The sequence below is a fragment of the Somniosus microcephalus genome, chromosome 7 (genome assembly GCF_052327205.1).
Source record: "Somniosus microcephalus isolate GS21.2 chromosome 7, FLI_Smic_1.0, whole genome shotgun sequence".
NCBI classification, from domain to species: Eukaryota; Metazoa; Chordata; class Chondrichthyes; order Squaliformes; family Somniosidae; genus Somniosus; species Somniosus microcephalus.
The window spans coordinates 57,715,447-57,735,351 of NC_140993.1; the positions used below are offsets into that span (position 1 = coordinate 57,715,447).

At 45.1% G+C, this 19,905-nt stretch overlaps 1 protein-coding gene across 4 annotated transcripts in view; it reads right to left on the reverse strand.

Annotated features, from left to right (window-relative positions):
* Positions 1-19,905, reverse strand: part of LOC147114649 (DNA topoisomerase 1-like) — a 183,914-nt gene that overhangs the window by 91,633 nt on the left and 72,376 nt on the right. For all 4 annotated transcript variants that reach the window (XM_085992493.1, XM_085992495.1, XM_085992494.1 and 1 more), the window contains one exon: positions 9,610-9,673. In XM_085992493.1, coding sequence (XP_085848619.1) covers positions 9,610-9,673 — 64 coding nt within the window. The remainder of the gene's footprint in view (positions 1-9,609; positions 9,674-19,905) is intronic.

The following is a 19,905-nucleotide window of genomic DNA, read 5'->3' on the forward strand; positions in this document are numbered from 1 at the left end:
TCAATCATCTTTAAATCAGTGTCCTCTGCTTACCGAAAATCCTGCCAGTGGAAACAGTTTCTCCTTTTATACTCCATCAATGCCCTTCATAATTTCGAATACATCTATTAAATCTCCCTTTAACGTTCTCTGTGCCAAGGAGAACAATCCCAGCTTCTCCAGTCGCTCCACATAACTGAAGTTGCTTAGCCCAGATACCATTCTAATAAATCTCCTCTGCACCCTCTACAAGACCTTGACATTCTAAAGTGTGGTGCCCAGAATTGGACAAAACACTCCAGCGGAGGAAGAACCAGAGATTTATAAAAGCTTAGCATAATTTCCTTGCTTTTGTACCCTATGGGCTGGATTTTGTCATTGGGGAGTTTTTGGAGGCGGGACTCCCACTTGTTGGGTTTTAGTCCCTCCTCCATCGACTTGTGGCCAACCCACGCTATTTTCCCTTGATCGACCTTGTTGAGCTCACCCAGCGGGCTCAGCAGGCCAATTAAGGGACAGCCAGTTACAGGTGACGTCAGCGAGTGCCGTTTCATTTGTCAAGAGCTTTTGACAGATGAAATGTCATTGCTTGACAGCTCTGTGAAGCTGTCAAACACTGACAATCTGTCTTCTAAGTTGTGTCTTTACTCACGACTCAATTAGAAAGCCTTCCTGACCAGAATGCAGAAGGCTGCAGCTTTTGACAGTTCAGCGGCCATTCTGCTTTCTGTGCCGGTGAGCTGAGGGACTCCAGAGACCTGAAGGGAGGAAGCCTGCAGGAAGAAGTAAAAGGTAAGTAAAACTTATTAAAACACTTACCTCTGCACACATGCACCCATTACTCACCTGCACACCAGACAGCTCGGCCCCTCCAACTCCTGCAGACCGACGGCCCGCCTTGCTGACCCTGGCGAGGTTCGGAGCCGTCGGGAAGCCCACATTTCAGGGCTCAAAATAGGGATTAGCCAAAAAACTGCCCGTTAACTACCTGTTAACAGGCAGTTAATTGGCATTAATCCCCTTCCCGCCTCGAGGCGGCGGGACCCGGCACGGGTCGGCTACCCGCCTCCTGGCAAGATGGCATGGAGGCGGGTTGGGCACCCACCCCCAAATTCTGCCATTTTCCTGGCAGTCCTGCCTCCCCAGGGCTGGCAAAATCCAGCCCAGTGTCTCTATTTATAAAGCCAAGGATCCTCTTTTTTTTTTTTTTTTAAAAACAGCTTTCCCAACTTGTCCTGCCACCTTCAAAGATTCATGTATGCAAACCCCCAAGTCTCTGTTCCTGCATCTCCTTTAAAATTGTATCATTTGGTTTATATTGCCTCTCCTCATTCTTCTTCTCAAAATGAATCACTTCACACTCTGCTGCATTAAAATTTCATCTGCCAGTTGCCTGCCCATGTTTGTCTATGGCCTCCTGAATTCTGCTACTATCCTCCTCATTTGTCAGATGTGGGATGGAATAGGATAGGTGTGGAGTTCATGCTCCTCAAGAGCCCTCCCTCTCCCAGTGTGACATATTAATTTCTTGTATCAGCCATCCTTGTGATGTCTGAGGGAACATGCTATTTGGACAGTTTTGTATTTTGGATCGGAGTTGAGACATCCTCAAAAACATTTTGCATAGGGTGCCCGTTTGGGGAAAGAGAGGGAGGGAGATCCCATTTGTGTGGATTAATCCTCAAGGTCCTGGAAAAGACAGTGTACCCTACATTTAAGACACTGTACTAAGTGCAGCTTCTTAAAAGTGCTGCAGTGAAGAGTCTACAATTTTAAAAGATAATGCAAAAAGTCAAGGCAATATTTTTTAAAAGAATAGCTAAAGGCAAACAATTTCCTAAGTTAGAAACATTCTGCCAAAAAGCAGAGGATCATTTGTGTGCATGTTTCTCCCCTATTTCTCCTCTCCAGTTCAAGTAGCTTCCTAATACCTGACCTGTGACTTTTTGTCATGTGCTGACAATGGGCCAGACTGGATGGACCACTCAGCATCTATCTAGGCATCTAGACATGAACAAGGCACATCCAGCCCAGTTGACCCTGCAAAGTCCTCCTTATTAATATCTGGGGGCTTGTGTCAAAATTGGGAGATCTGTCCCATAGGCTAGTCAAGCAACAGCCGGACATAGGCATAGTTCTGAGTATGATTATCAGCCAACGTCCGAGACTCCACCATCATCTTTGGGTATGTCCTGTCCCACCGGTAGGACAGACCCACTAGAGGAGATGGAAGGTGTCGGTGACAGTGCTATTAAGCAGCACTTACACCAATAACCTGCTCACCGATGCCGAGTTTGGGCTCCCCAGGTCCACTCGGCTCCAGACCCCATTACAGTCTTGGTCCAAACATGGACAAAAGAACTGAATTCCAGAGGTGAGGCGAGAGTGACTGCCCTTAATATCAAGGCAGCATTTGACAGAGTGCGGCATCAAGGAGTCCTAGTAAAATTGAAGTCAATGGGAATCGGGGGGGGGGGGGGGGGGGGGGGAAACGCTCCACTGTCTGGAGTCATACCTTGCACAAAGGAAGATGGTTGCGGTTGTTGGAGACCATCTTCAGTTGCTTCATCAATGACCTTCCCTCCATCATAAGATCAGGAGTGGGGATGTTCCCTGATGATTGCCCAGTGTTCAGTTCCATTTGCAATTCCTCAGATAATGAAGCAGTCTATGCCCGCATGCAGCAAGACCTGGACAATATCCAGGCTTAAGCTGATAAGTGGCAAGTAGCATTTGCACCACACAAGTGCCAGGCAATGACCATCTCCAACAAGAGAGTCTAAACACCTCGCCTTGACATTCAATGGCATTAGATTTTTGGACTCTAGGGGAATCAAGGGATATGGAGATCGGGCAGGAAAGTGGAGTCGAGGTCAATGATCAGCCATGATCTTATTGAATCTCGGAGCCGGCCTACTCCTGCTCTTACTTCTTATTACCATTATCAGATCCCCCCACCATCAACAAGTGGGGGTTAGCATTGACCAGAAACTTAACTGATCAGCCACATAAATACTGTGGCTACAAGAGCAGGTCAGAGGCTGCAGAGAGTGACTCAGCTCCTGAGGCCCCAAAGCATTTCCACTACTTACAAGGCACAAGTCAGGAGTGGGATGGCATACTCTCCACTTGCCTGGATGAGTGCAGCTCCAACAACACTCAAGAAGCTCAACACCAGCCAGGACACAGCAGACCGCTTGATTGGCATCCCATCCACCATCTTAAACATTCACACCCTCCACCAACAATGCAACATGGCTGCAGTGTGTACCATCTATATAATGCGCTGCAGCAACTCGCCAAGGTTTCTTCAACTGCACCTCCCAAACCCATGACCTTCACCACCTAGAAGGATGAGGGCAGCAGGCGCATGGAAACAACAGCACCTCCAAGTTACACACCATCCTGATTTGGAAATATATCGCCTTCCTTTATCGTCGCTGGATCAAAATCCTGGAACTCCCTACATAACAGCTTCACCACACTGACTGCAGCAGTTCAGGAAGGTGGATCACCATCACCTTCTCAAGGGCAATTGGGTATGGGGAATAAATGCTGGCCTTGCCAGTGCTGCTCACATCATGTGAATGAATACATGCAATTTTTTTTTTTTTTTTTTTTTTTTTTTTTAAAAAAGGTCTTTATATTCAATCTTTGACAGACATTATATAATCGCATTTCCAGTATACGTCGCGGATAGCATTCAGTAACCTGATGAATATATGATTTATGAAACTCGAAAATGTGGTAAACAATGAGGAAGATAGTAACAGACTTCAGGAGGACATACTCAGACTTGTAAAATGGGCAGACACAGAGCAGATGAAATTTAAAGCAGAGAAGTGTGAAATTTTGGTAGGAAGAATGAGGACAGGCAATATGAACTAAATGGTATAATTTTAAAGGGAGTGCAGGAACAGAGACCTAGAGGTTCACATACACAAATCTTTGAAGGTGGCAGGACAAGTTGAGAAAGCATATGGGATCCTTGGCTTTATTAATAGAGGGATAGCGTTCAAAACAAGGAAGTTATGCTAAATCTTTATAAAACACTGGTTAGTCCTCAGCAGGAATACTGTGTTCAATTCTGTGCACCACACTTTAGGAATGATGTCAAGGACTTAGAGAAGGTGCAGTAGAGATTTACTAGAATGGTACGAGGGATAAGGGACTTCAGTTATGTAGAGACTGGAAAAGCTGAGGTTGTTCTCCTTACAGCAAAGAAGGTTAAGAGAAGATTTGATAGTAGGTGTTCAAAATAAGGAAACTGTTTCCAGTGGCAGAAAGGTCAATAACCAGGTAACTGTCAAAAGACCAGAGGTGACATGAGGACACAGCGAGTTGGTGTGATCTGGAATGCACTTCCAGAAAGTGTGGTGAAAACCAATTCAATAGTAACATTCAAAAGAGAATTGGATAAACACTTGAAGGCAAAAAAATTTACAGGGCTTTGGGGAGAGAACAAGAAAGTGGAATTAATTGGTAGCTCCACCAAAGAGCCAGCGCAGGCATGATGGGCTAATTGGCCGCTGTAATGTATACAACATTGAAGGGACTACTTTGTCTTGTGGATGTACATCCTTAGTTGCGAGCGTATATAACAGATGCGTATCGATTTGTATAGTCAGTGCCGAAGTTCCAGTTACCCAGTAAAGATCACTTGAAGTTACGCTCAGTCTCTACTGCTTTATTATTTTATGTAGTTGTGTATAGCGGTACAAACAACAAATTGGCGACGAGAATTATGAACCTACGTCTTCCTATTCTGGCATCGCATCCAGAGGACACCAAAATGTGGAAGAAAGGAGCGAGAAGGTAGAGAAAACGGAGCACGCTTGCTAAGCTAGGCAGGGGATACGTAAGTCAAGTGAAAAGTGCACAGGACTTGCATGACGCTAGCTAACTAGTAAAAAAGAAAAACGGGTTTGGAAAAAAAAAAATGGCGATGATTGGCACAATTGCAGCATTTGATAGCAGCATTGAAGACTGAGCAACTTACATTGAAAGAGTGGAGTTGTACTGTGAGGCGAACGGAGTGGAGGTAGAAAAGGAAGCCACTGTTTTGCTGAGTGTTATGGGTGCAAAGACATACGGGCTGCTACGTAGTTTATTAACCCTGAAAAGCCAGCAAACAAAACATTCAAACAAATAGTGGACACACTCCAAGGCCATTTAAGCCCCAAACCACTGCTCATAGCCGAAAAGATTTAAATTCCATAAACGGAACCAGAGCAAAAATGAAAACATTTCTGAATATTTGGCAAAGTTGCGCAAATTATCAGAACATTGCCAATTTGGAGTGGGCTTATCAGACGCATTGAGGGACAGATTTGTGTGTGGCATGCAAAGTGAAAGCACACAAAAGAAGCTCCTGTCTGAAAAAGACCTCACATTGGAGAAGGCTGAGTATTGCAATATCAATGGAAGCAGCAGCACGTGGCGCTTTAGAAATTCAACAAAAATCCCTGGAATATTCAACTAATAAAATGTCACTGAAACAAGAAAAGAAGTGCTATCGCTGTGGCAAAATGTCACATGACCACAATGACTGTTGGTTTAAAGATAAAGACTGCAGACGAGGGCACCTTGAAAGAGTCTGCAAAGCAAATAAGAAGCCGAAAACAAACAATACAGAGTAACAAAAAGGTACATCAAGTGACTGAAAACAAGAAACCTTTCAAAGATAGATACAAGAAGGTACACCACGTGACTGGAGACAGTTCAAATAAAGAAAAAAGTGACACAGACTCGGAGGAAGAGGATCTGGCTTGTCTAAAACTACACAGTGTGAAAGAGACAGGGGATCACAGAATAATATGGGTTACTCCAGAAGTGGCAGGAGTTAGGCTGAAAATGGAGTTGGACACAGGCTCAGCTTTAACAGTGATCTCTGTACATGACTACAAACGACTGTTTTCACACATACCGCTAAGGCCAACTAAAGTACTGTTAAAGACATACACAGGACAAAGAGTATGCTCCAAAGGTAAAATAAAAGTGAAAGTGACAGTGGCATACAAAGAAAAAAAAATTCCGTAATTGAACCTCTATGTAGTGGAAAATGGAGGACCACCATTACTGGGACGCGAATGGCTCAGGAAAATACAATTGGATTGGCACACCATCCAAGCACTGTTTATGTCAGCAAAGGAGGACAGCAATGCCACTCCTGAGAGACTGTCACAAATACTCTCTGACTCTCAGGAAGTGTTCAAGAAGGGAATAGGAACACTTAAGGGCATGAAAGCAAAAATTAAGATTGAGGAGAACGCAAATCCAAAGTTCCACAAGGCCAGACCAGTGCCTTATGCAATTCACCCTTCAGTAGAAGCAGAGCTGGAGAACTTGGAGCAGTTAGGGGTCCTGTCCAAGGTGGATTGGAGTGCATGGCCCACACCTATAGTTCTAGTGATGAAGAAAACCTCCAGCACAAAACCAGGAAAGCCAAGAAAAGTGTGCATCTGCGGAGACTTTAAAGTGACTGTTAACCCAGTCCTCCACACAGTACAGTACCCATTGCCTCGCATTGAGGACATCTTTGCTTCCCTGTCAAGAGGGGAATGCTTCACAAAGATTGACTTGGCCCAGGCCTATCTCCAAATGGAAATTGATGATGCATCAAAGAAGTACCTGACAATAAATACGCACAAAGGCCTTTACTAGTACAATCGGCTGGTATTCGGAATAGCATCAGCTCCTGCAATCTGGCAAAGGGCAATGGACCAAGTCCTGCAGGGGATCCCAGGTACTCGGTGTTATCTTGATGACATCATCATTACTGGCAAGAATGACAACGACCACCTTTCCAACCTCGAACAGGTGCTCATCAGGTTACGGGAGTATGGGCTCCGAGCGAACCGAGACAAGTGTGAGTTTTTCAAAAAGGAAATCTCATACTGTGGACATGTGATTGACAAGGACGGTTTACACAAGTCTCCAGACAAGACTGAAGCTGTGATTAATGCACCAACACCTGAAAATGTATCTCAGTTGAGATCATATCTTGGACTGGTGAACTACTATCACAAGTTCTTGCCCAACCTATCCACAGTGTTACATCCACTAAATGCACTGCTACAGACAGGGTCACAATGGAAGTGGAGTGACAGCTGTGAACAAGCTTTTCAAGAGAGTAAAAGATTACTTCAGAAGAGGTGCTAGCTCACTTCGACCCATCCTTACCTATTCGACTGGCATGTGATGCTTCACCCCATGGCATTGGTGCCGTGTTGTCATATAAGTTCCCAGACGGCTCAGAAAGACCAATAGCCTTTGCCTCAAGATCATTGACTACAGCTGAACGCAATTATGCACAGATTGACCGAGAAGCCCTCAGCCTTGTGTGGGGAGTCAAGAAATTCAACCACTACTTGTATGGTCAACAGTTTACACTGTTAACTGACCATCAGCCTCTCGTTTCAATCTTCAACCCAAGGAAGGGCGTTCCAGTGATGATGGCACAACGGCTACAGCGATGGTCACTCTTCCTAGGGGCTCACCTGTATGATATTGAATACAAGGGGACCAAGCAACATGGCAACGCCGATGGTTTGTCACGTTTACCACTGCCGACCTCAGAACTACAACAGTTGACTCAGCAGAGGTATTTCACACAATAGTTGAGCAGCTACCAGTGACAAACTCCCTCATTTGAAAGAGAAACACGCAATGACCCTACATTGTCAAAAGTTTATGACATCACTGTGAAGGGATGGCCAGTGCATGGTGACTCATTGTTTCCAGCATTCTCAGCTCGGAGGGAGCAGTTATCAGTGTGTCGGGGAACACTGATGTGCGGCTCACGAGTTGCGATTCCTCCCAAGCTTCGTAACCGAGTGCTAGATGAACTGCATGAAGGCCACTTGGGTATGGTAAAGATGAAAAGCCTTGCCCGTGGATACATGGGGTGGCCGGGAATTGACAAACAGATCGAGGACCTGACAAAGAGCTGCTCAGGATGTCAAAAGGTCCAGAACGCACCACCACAAGCCCCTCTCCATCCATGGGAATGGCCCTCATCACCATGGCAACGTGTGCACATTGACTTTGCTGGACCGTTCATGGACTCCATGTTCTTGATTGCAGTCGATGCACATTCCAAATGGCCCGAGGTCATTAAAATGAAATTAACCACATCTGAAAAGACCATTTCAGTTCTGAGGACCATGTTCGCTAGAAATGGCCTACCAGAACAAATCTGCACAGACAATGGACGACAATTTGTCTCTGACGAATTCCAAGGTTTCATGAGGAAAAATGGAATCAAGCACTACACATCTGCCCCGTACCATCCAGCTACAAATGGCTTGGCAGAAAGATTTGTACAGACTTTCAAGAAGGCCACCAAAGCAATGTACAGCGAGAATCTACCACTGCAACACAAGATAGACAATTTCCTCTTGGCTTATCGGAACGCAGTACACGCAGCCACTAATCCGACTCCAGCGATGATGTTTCTGAACAGGAACCTGAGATCTCGCATGTACCTTCTTAAACCGAATGTACGTCGTGATGTAGAGAACAAACAGTTCAAACATTTGAATGCTAAGCCAACAAGAAGCTTCAGTGTGGGACACTCAGTTCTTGCTCGTGATTTCCAGACGGAAAAGTGGCAACCAGGTACAATATCCACAAGAGAGGGACCACTGATGTATACTGTGGATGTGGGAAGAGAACGTTTTCAGACGTCATGTGGACCAAATTCTGGATGTTCAGGTGGAAAACACCCCTATACCTCGCCCAGACTCACCTGACATGGAAACAGACACTCCTGATTCATCAGCACCAGCCTCATCCACAGCTGAGAGCTCTACCTGTGCCGATAGCTCACCTGATGCACCTGTACCTGTACAGTTTCATTCCCCAAAGCAAGAGAGTCTGGAGAGGCATTACCCAGAGGGGCAGAGGAGGCCTCCCCAGAGACTTGACTTGTAAAAGGGCTGTTGACAAAATAAAATGTTATGTTGGAATTTGAATTTTGTTACTGTAAAGACAGGCTCTGTATGTTAATTATAGAAATGTTGCGTTAATATACTATTAAACTAAAGGGGGAGGAAGTGTAATGTATACAACATTGAAGGGACTACTTTGTCTTGCTGATGTACATCCTTAGTTGCGAGCGTATATAATAGACGCGTATCGATTTGTATAGTCGTTGCCAAAGTTCCAGTTACCCAGTAAAGATCACGAAGTTACGCTCAGTCTCTGCTGCTTTATTATTTTATGTAGTTGTGTATAGCGGTACAAACACAACAGCCGCCTTCTGTACTACATCATTCTATGAATCGATTCCAATTCTTAATTGGAGGCCAATAAATAGGAGCTCAAATGCTGCACTAGTTGGGATCAGTTAACTCAACACAGACCTAAAGCTTAGGTTACACACCAAGTGGTACCATTACCCACTAAATCCTGTATTACATAGGAATTACAGGACAAAAAGACCAAAGTCCATCTAGTTTAGCTTCTACCATCCTGGTAGTCACAATAATAATGAGCTGTTGACGAATTATGGCAGTTTGCCTCCTATTCATGTGGGTGGTGGAAATCAGACCAATGTAAAAAAAATTAGTTTATTTTGTAAATTACAGCAGTGTGATCGCTAACAAATAGAAACCTATAAAAGCATACCTGAGGTATTTCATCATTCTCTTTAGCTTCCTCCACTTTCACCTTCTTGGGTTTGGCCACTGACCTAAAAATAAAGCAGAAGAGGTAAATGTTTTTTTTTTTTTAAAGTTGGTAATCAGAAAATTTAAACTATACGGACCCATATTAAGGGAACATGTTTTGAAGTGTCAACTTGCTCAGGTGGCAGCATTCTTGCTTTCTGAATCAAAAGCTTGCAAGTTTCAACCCCATTCGAGGCTGACACTCTAGCACCGTGTCATTACACAAAGCTCTTGTCTGCCTTTCAGGTGAATGTTAAAGATTCCATGGCTGTATTTGAAGAACAATGAGTTCTCAGCATTCTGGCCAATAATCTTCCCTCAGGCAACAGGACACCAAAAATCTAAATTAGACATTCATCACATTGCTGTTTGTAGGATCTTGCTGTTGGCAAAATGGTTGCTCTATCATTACAATGCATTTCAAAGTGATTACTTAGATGTGAACTGCTTCAAGACATGAGGGGCAGGACAAAACACAAATGTTTCTTTATAAAAAGGAAAAAAAACTGAAAATTACAATAAAAAATTATTTCAAGCTCACACAATGGCTCATTTGGCAAAACAAATACGACTGGGCCATAGGAACCAAGTGGTTTCTGGGTTGAGTTCAGCTAAGATGACAGGTAGGGGCCTCAGTCTAGGGGGCTGTTTGGTGGGTAATATCTTCAGTTCTGTGCTGCTGTGATCACAATCCAATGATACCTGCTGGAAAGGTTTACTTATGTGGGCAAGGATAGGAGAGGCCTCAACTGTGAAGCCCCCATTCAAGTAGATTGCCGACACTCATGGCCTGGGCTCACACGGAAAGAATGGTAACTTATGTAAGTTATCGGAGCATGCCTGGCACCCTCAGAATCATAACTGATAGAAGCCAGCAGCTTAAGGGAGAAAGCGCACACCCCTTTTTCCAAGCTTCAACAGTTACCCAATTTATTATGCACAACCCTTATACCCTAGAAATGTTTTCACATTTTAAACTGATTGGGAAGCAAATTGCCTGAGCTTATCCTGAGTGAGGGAATGAAGATGCAAAATAGCTGCACACTGGAGAGATTACCAGCTCTACAATATTCTATTTAAATCCATATTGGTTTAACTAATTAAAATCAGGAGCCCACCCTCTCAACATAGATGTAGTTAGGCAGTTAATCCTATGCAAGATTATGACTGAAGCAGTATGAGCATTGTTGCCATTTAAGACACACCTCCACATTTGTAAGGAACAGAACAGCTGCTGCAGATGCATCTCAACATTCTGTATCAATGCAAAGAAGTCTGCCCAGAGCAGAACAAACATGTTTACTGGCCTATCCATCACCGTTTGTACCTCTAGCCCTCGAATTCACCAGATGCTCAAACTCAAATAGCCATTCCCTGCCAAACTAGGATAGTTAAAGCATGCTCATTCTGTGGGGTTGCAATATTCATTCTTCAGGCCTTTCTGTGCTCTTAACCATTACAGTGTAAAGCTTGAGGGAAAAGCTGTCTTCATTACACATGCTGTTATGGCACCTAACTTCCTTTCTTCCATTTCTGACTTTCTCGTCACTGCTGACAAAAGTATTTATTTCCCTCTTCTCTGTTCCTACATCCCTGTGAAACGAAGTTCTGTAAGCACCCAAGGCTAAACCGCTTCATTCCACGCTTTCCTCCACTTCATGCCGTGCACTCCTTGTCTATAGCATTATGTATAGAACACTACTGGGTAAATTGCCAATGGAAACTGAAGTCACATTGTCACAAGTGTGACATCACTCAACCTCACAAAGAAGGTTTCATTAAATCAAAAATTCTCAAGCCTACTCTCAAAATTTATTACTGGCAAGAAAGTTGGGTATGGTATCCTAGTGGTTATGGCACTGGACTGACAACCCACAGATCATGAGTTTTAAAAAAAATTTGTTCATGGGATGTGGGTGTCACTGGCAAGGCCATCATATATTGCCCATCGCCAGTTGCCCTTGAAAAGGTGGTGGTGAGCCACCTTCTTGAACCACTGCAGCCCGTGTGGTGAAGGTACTTTCACAGTGTTGTTAGGGAGGAAGTTCCAGGGTTTTGACCCAGTAGTGATAAAGGAATGGCGATATACTTCCAAGTCAGGATGGTGACTTGGAGGGGAACTTGGAGGTGGTGGCGTTCCCATGCGCCTGCTGCCCTTGTCCTTCTAGGTGGTAGAGGTCGCCGGTTTGGGAGGTGCTGCCGAAGAAGCCTTGGTGAGTTGCTGCAGTGCATCTTGTAGATGGCACATACTGCAGCCACGGCACTCGTGGAGGGAGTGAATGTTCACGGTGGTGGATGGAGTGCCAATCAAGTGGGCTGCTTTGTCTTGGATGGTGTCGAGCTTCTTGAGTGTTGTTGGAGCTGCACTCATCCAGGCAAGTGGAGAGTATTCTATTACACTCCTGACTTGTGCCTTGTAGATGGTGGAAAGGCTTTGGGGAGTCAGGAGGTGAGACACTCGCCACAGAATTCCCAGCCTTTCACCTGCTCTTGTAGCCACAGTATGTGTGTGGCTGGTCCAGTTAAGTTTCTGGTCAATGGTGACCCCCAGGATATTGATGGTGGGGGATTTGGCAATGGTAATGCCATTGAATGTCAAGGATCGGTGGTTAGACGCTTGCTTGTTGGAGATAGCCATTGCCTGGCACTTGAGGCACGAATGTTACCTGCCACTTATCAGCGCAAGCCTAATTGTCATCCAGGTCTTGCTGCATGCGGGCATGGATTGCTTCAGTATCTGAGGAGTTACGAATGGCGCTGAACACTGCAGTGCTGAGCAAACATCCCCATTTCTGACCTTATGTTGGAGGGAAGCTCGTTGATGAACAGGCTGAAGATGGTTGGGCCTAGGACACTGCCCTGAGGAACTCCTGTTGTGATGTCCTGGGACTGAGATGATTGATCTCCAACCACCACAGCCATCTTCCTTTGTGCTAGGTATGACTCCAGCCAGTGGAGAGTTCGCACCCCCGATTCCCATTGACTTTAGTTTTAGAAACATAGAAAAATAGGAGCGGGAGGAGGCCATTCAGCCCTTCGAGCCTGCTCCGCCATTCAATATGATCATGGCTGATCCTCAATCTCAATACCATATTCCCGCTCTCCCCATACTCCTTGATGCCTTTTGTGTCTAGAAATCTATCTCTTTCTTAAATATATTCAGTGACTTGGCCTCCACAGCCTTCTGTGGTAGAGAATTCCACAGGTTCACCACCCTCAGAAGAAATTTCTCATCTCAATCCTAAATGTCCTACCCCGTATCCTGAGACTGTGACCCCTCGTTCTAGACCCCCCAGCCAGGGAAAACAGCCTTCCTGCAGACAGTCTGTTTAGCCCGGTCAGAATTTTAAACATTTCAATGAGATTCCCCCCTCATTCTTCTAAACTCTAGTGAATCCAGGCCTAGTCGACCCAATCTCTCCTCATACAACAGTCCTGCCATCCCAAGAATCAGTCTGGTGAACCTTCGCTGCACTCCCTCTATGGTAAGTATATCCTTTCTTAGGTAAGGAGAACAAAACTGCACACAGTACTCCAGGTGTGGTCTCACCAAGGCCCTGTATAACTGTAGTAAGACATCCTTGCTCCTGTACTCAAATCCTCTTGCAATGAAGGCCAACATACCATTTGCCTTCCTAACTGCTTGCTGCACCTGCATGTTTGCTTCCAGTGACTAGTGTACAAGGACACCCAGGTCCCTCTGTACATCAACATTTCCCAATCTATCACCATTTCAATAATTTACTAGGGTTCCTTGATGCCACACTCGGTTAAATGCTGCCTTGATGTCAAGGGCAGTCACTCTCACCTCACCTCTAGAATTCAGTTCTTCTTGTCCATGTTTGGACCAAGGCTGTAATGAGGTCTAGAGCAGAGTGGTCCTGGCGGAACCCAAACTGGGCATCAGTGAGCAGGTTATTGGTGAGCAAGTGCTGCTTGATAGCACTGTCGACGACACCTTCCATCACTTTGCTGATGATTGAGAGTAGACTGATGGGGCGGTAATTGGCTGGATTTTAATTTAGTAATCTAAAGAGAAAGGTCAAGGCAATAGAGCAGTGTAGCGATTTGGGTAAAAATAAGCAGAGTGTGACAGGAAGGGACAGAGTTTAATGGTAGCAGTGCAGCAGAGAATAAGGTCAAAGCAGGGAATAATGGTAAAAAAATTAAATTAAAGGCTCTTTATCTGAATGCACAAAGCATTTGTTACAAGATAGATGAACTAGTGGCACAATTAGAGATAAATGGGTTTGATCTAATAGCCATTACAGAGACGTGGTTGCAAGGTGGCCAAGGTTGGGAACTAAATGTTCCAGGGTACTTGATGTTGTGTATGTACCTTTAAGAGAATAACTGGTCTCAGACTGCAGTACCGGCAGTGACCACCCCTGTATAAAAGGCGCTAGAGAGCCCGTTTAGTTTCGTTATTGCCTTCCACCAGTAAAGGTCTGTTTGTTTTCACTCCTGCTAGTTCGTGTCTCAATCATCCACGGACTTAACACTGGCGACGAGTAAGAAACGAACTTACCTGCAACGCAGCAGCAGCTCCGACGACGTTGAAGGTCGGAGCCAGAAGAAAGAAAAAAAAAAGAGGCCATTGAAACTCGGGAAACGGGCGTCGACCGTCAATCATCGATTTCAAAACTTGCAGGAGAGACTGTCCAGAGCCAGGCTGGGTTCCTCGGTCCGTGGTTTCCCAGCTAATCGGGCTGGTGGCAGGTAGTGCTCTGATCCTTCCTGGGCTGCGGCGGGCTGAAGCTCGATCGGGTGGCTTTTCAACGGGGCCAGGCAGCGGGTCGGGAAGCAAAGAGAGAGAGAGGGTGGAGCACACAGGGCGCGGCCGGTGCATCGAAGCCGGGCAGCGTTCGGACCTAAGAGGGAGGGAAGTGTCCCAGAGGGTCCGCTCCACGACGAGAAGATAATAAAAGAAAAAGAATATTTAACGCGCAGGAAACTGTGGAAAGCAGCGTTAACAACAGCGGGGAAGAAGGCAACGCGCGGGAGGCGCCATTTTGTTAAATCGGGGAAGAAGGCAAAGCGCGGTTTTAGATTTGCAAGATGCCGAAGACTGGCTGTATCACTGCTTTTGATAACATATTAGAGGACTGGACCACGTGTGTGGAAAGAGTCGAGGTATATTTCGAGGCAAACGAAATAGCGGAGGGGAAAAAGGCATCGATATTGCTAAATTAATGGGCGCTAGAACGTACGGCCTATTGCGGGATCTGATTACTCCAGCCAAACCGAAGGCGAAGAGTTTTAACGAAATTGTTGCTGTCCTACAGGAACACTTAAACCCTGCACCGCTGTTGATAGCGGAAAGATTTAAATTCCACAGGAGAACTCAGCACAAAGATGAGAGCAATGCTGAGTATCTTACGGAACTACGCAAGCTATCAAAGCACTGCCAGTTCGGAGCAGGACTGGCAGATACCCTACGGGACAAATTTGTCTGTGGACTCCTGAGTGAAGGAACACAGAAGAAGTTACTCTCAGAAAAAGAGCTGACGCTAGATAAGGCTTTCAGCGTGGCAGTATTGTATGAAGCAGCAGCCAGGGGAGCTGCAGAAATTCAACAAAAACCACAGGAATACGGCACCCACGAAATGACACGGGGATTTGCAAAATGTTATCGCTGCGGCAGAACTAACCATGACCAGAAGGACTGCTGGCCCAAAGACAAAATATGCAGACAATGCGGGAAGATTGGACACATTGCACGAGTTTGTAGGTCTGGGAAGAAGACCAGCGACAACAAAAAGGCTACTAAGGAACCGTACAAGAAAGTACAAAAGATGACGGACAGTAGTTCCAAAGACCAGATGAGCGATAGTGAATCCGGAAACAGGAGACTAAGCTGTCTCAAACTTCACAATGTAATCGCAAAAGAGGTATTTCAACAAGAACTGGGCACGCTTAAAGGCATAACCGCCTCGATAAAAATAGAAGAGAATGCAGTTCCCAAGTTTTTCAAAGCGAGACCGGTACCATATGCAATTCGCCCAGCCGTCGAGGCAGTGCTGGAGAATCTGGAGAAGGCGGGCGTGTTGTCCAAGGTCGACTGGAGCGAGTGGGCAACACCCATCGTTCCGGTCATGAAGAAAACGTTAAGCAATAAGTCCGGAGAGCCAAGGAAGATTCGCATCTGTGGGGATTTCAAGGTGACGGTGAACCCTGTCCTTCGCACAGTACAATATCCTCTTCCAAGGATAGAAGACATCTTCGCCTCGCTGTCTGGAGGGAAGCGTTTTACAAAAATTGACCTAGCACAAGCATATTTGCAGATGGAGGTTGAAGAGTCCTCTAGGAAGTATCTCACGATAAACACTCACAAAGGTCTTTACCAGTATCATCGATTGGTATTCGGAGTAGCATCGGCTCCGGCGATATGGCAAAGAGCGATGGAACAAGTCCTGCAAGGGATTCCGGGGATTCAGTGTTACTTGGACGACATCCTTGTGACAGGTGAAGATGACAGTGAACACCTTAACAACCTAGAACAGGTGCTCATTAGACTACGGGAACATGGGCTGCGAGCCAACCGCCCCAAGTGCGAATTTTTCAAGAAACAGATATCGTATTGTGGCCACGTGATTGATGAAGAGGGGTTACATAAGTCCCGACAAAATTGAAGCGGTTGTTAAGGCCCCAGCGCCTGAAAATGTGTCGCAACTGAGGTCATTCCTCGGGTTGGTGAATTACTATCATAAGTTTTTGCCGAATTTGTCGACAATTCTGCACCCACTGAACGCCCTGCTACGAACTGGGGTAGCATGGAAATGGAGCGATGATTGTAAGTGTGCTTTTCAGAAGAGTAAGGACTTAATCACTTCAAAAGGAAGTATTGGCTCACTACAACCCAGCACTGCCAATCAGGCTGGCGTGTGATGCGTCTCCCTACGGCATTGGGGCGGTACTGTCACATAAATTCCTTGATGGTTTGGAGAGGCCGATAGCTTTTGCGTCACGCTCGTTAACTTCTGCCGAGCGTAACTACGCCCAGATTGACAGAGAGGCCCTCAGCCTAGTGTGGGGGGTGAAGAAGTTCAATCACTATCTGCACGGTCAAAAATTTACTCTACTAACCGATCATCAACCTCGTCTCCATTTTCAACCCTCAGAAGGGCGTACCGATAATGACAGCACAACGGCTGCAGAGATGGTCCCTTTTCCTAGGGGCACACCAATATGACATCGAGTACAAAGGAACTAAACAGCATGGAAATGCTGATGGATTGTCACGTCTACCGTTACCGACGGTGGAAGAAGACGACCTTGCAGTGCATCCAATGGAGTTATTCCACTCGACCATAGTCGAATGTCTCCCTGTGACGAATGCAAACATAGAAAAGGAAACACGGAATGACCCGACACTATCACGGGTCTATGATTTAACGGTGAAGGGATGGCCAGCACATGGCGAACCACTGCTGCCAGCATTCTCGCCGAGAAGAGAACAGCTGTCAGTGTGCAGAGGAACCGTGATGTGTGGATCCAGAGTAGTAATTCCACCTAAGTTGACGGATAGAGTGCTCAATGAGCTTCATGAGGGTCATCTGGGTGGGGTAAAAATGAAGAGCTTAGCCAGAGCGTTTGTGTGGTGGCCGGGAATCGAGAGAGAAATCGAAGAGATGACCAAGAGCTGTGCAGGATGCCAGAAGGTCCAAAACGCCCCACCACAAGCTCCTCTGCATCCATGGGAGTGGCCCTCATCTCCATGGCAAAGGGTGCACATTGATTTTGCTGGTCCCTTCATGGGCTCGATGTTTTTAATTGCGGTGGATGCACAAAGTGGCCAGAGGTAATAAAAATGTCCTCAACCACCACGGAAAAAACTATCACAGTTTTACGAACCATATTCGCCAGGAATGGGCTGCCTGAACAGATTTGCTCTGACAATGGACCACAGTTTGTGTCTGAAGAGTTCCGGAGGTTCTTAACGAACAATGGTGTTAAGCATTACACATCTGCCCCATATCATCCAGCCACTAATGGATTGGCCGAGAGGTTTGTCCAAACATTCAAGAAGGCTATCAAGGCAATGTGTAATGAAGATATACCCCTACAACACAAGGTGGACAACTTCTTGTTTGCCTACCGGAATGCGACACATGCGGTTACCAACCAAACTCCAGCCATGATGTTCTTCAATCGAAGACTACGATGCCGCTTGGATTTGGTTAAGCCAAATGTCCGAAGAGATGTGGAGAACAGGCAGTTTCAGAGTATGAATGAAAGGCCGATAGGAGTTTTAAGATAGGTCAACCAGTTTTGGCCCGGGACTACCGCACTGAGAAATGGCAACCAGGAACGATTTGTACACGACAAGGACCTCTCATGTATACCGTGGACGTTGGGGAGAGCATTGTAAGATGCCATGCTGACCAGATTCTAGAGTCACTGGAAAACGTCAACTCCACACCATGATCTGATACACCTGGTAGTGAAATCGACGTTCCAATTGCAGCTACCGCAGAACCGGTAATATTGGAAGCAGATGAACCAAACAACGACATTGATGCCGACGCAACATTGCCAGAAGAACCTGATACCCCAAAGAGGCGTTATCCAGACAGAATCAGGAAGCCTCCTCAAAGACTGAACTTATAATTGCTTAAACTTAATCAATGTATCTAGCAACAGTAATTGTGATTGTAATTCGTTATCATTTAGTTGTTAAATGAATGTTATGTACTGTTTATCTAAAAGGGGAGGAATTGTTGTGTATGTACCTTTAAGAGAATAACTGGTCTCAGACTGCAGTACCGGCAGTGACCACCCCTGTATAAAAGGCACTAGAGAGCCTCTGTTTAGTTTCGTTATTGCCTTTCACCAGTAAAGATCTGTTTGTTTTCACTCCTGCTAGTTCATGTCTCAATCATCCACGGACTTAACACTTGACGTTTTGAAAAGACAGACAGAATGGAAAAGGAGGGGGGAGTAGCCCTGATAATAAAGGATGACATAAGGACAGTAGCGAGAAAGGATCTCGGCTCGGAAGATCAGGAAGTAGAAATCAAATGGGTGGAGATAAGAAATAACAAGGGGCAGAAAACGCTGGTAGGAGTAGTATATAGGTCCCCTAACAGTAGCTATACCTTTGGACAGAATATTAATCAAGAAATAATAGGAGCTTGCAACAAAGGTAATGCAATAATCTTGGGGGACTTTTATCTTCATATAGACTGGACAAATCAAATTGGCAAAGATACTCTAGAGGACGAGTTCATGGAATGCATTCGGGATAGTTTCCTAGAAAAATGTGTCATGGAACCAACCAGGGAACAGGCTATTTTCGATCTTGTATTGTGTAATGAGACAGGGTTAATTAGCAATCTCATAGTAAAGGATCCTCTGGGGCAGAGTGATCATATGACAGAATTTCACCTTAATTTTGAAAGTGACTTGCCAAAGTCCAAAACTAGAGTCTTAAACTTAAATAAAGCCAATTACACAGGTATGAGGAGTGAGTTGGCCAAGGTAGATTGGAAAAAGAGATGAAAAGGTATGGCGGTAGATAAGCAGTGGCTAGCATTTAAAGAAATATTTCATAATTCTCAACAAAAATACATTCCATTGAGAAACAAAAACTCCACAGGAAAAAAGTGATGCAACCGTGGCTAACTAAAGAAGTTAAGGATAGCATTAGTTTGAAAGAAGAAGCTTATAATGTTGCAAAGAATAATGGTAAACCTGAGGATTGGGAGAGTTTCAGAGACCAGCAAAGGTTGACCAAAAAATTGATAAAAAGGGAAAAAATAAAATGAGAGAAAACTAGCAAGAAATATAAAAGCATATTGTAAGAGCTTCTACAAGTATGTAAAAAGGAGAGTAGCAAAAGTAAATGTTGGTCCTTTAGAGGCTGAGACAGGAGAAATTATTATGGGGAATAAGGAAATGGCAGAAATGTTAAACAAATATTTTGTATCTGTCTTCACAGTAGAAAACACAAAAAGCATACCAAAAATGGTGGGGAACCAAGGGTCTAATGAGGGTGAGGAACTTAACATAATTAATATAAGTAGAGAAAAAGTACTAGAGAAACTAATGGGACTAAAAGCTGACAAATCCCCTGGACCGGATGACCTACATTCTAGGGTTCTAAAAAAGGTGGCTGAAGAGATAATGGATGCATTGGTGTTGATCTTCCAAAATTCCCTAGATTCTAGAATGGTCCCACAGGATTGGAAGGTCACAAATGTAACACCACTATTAAAGAAAAGAGGGAGAGAAAAAACAGGTAACTACAGGCTAG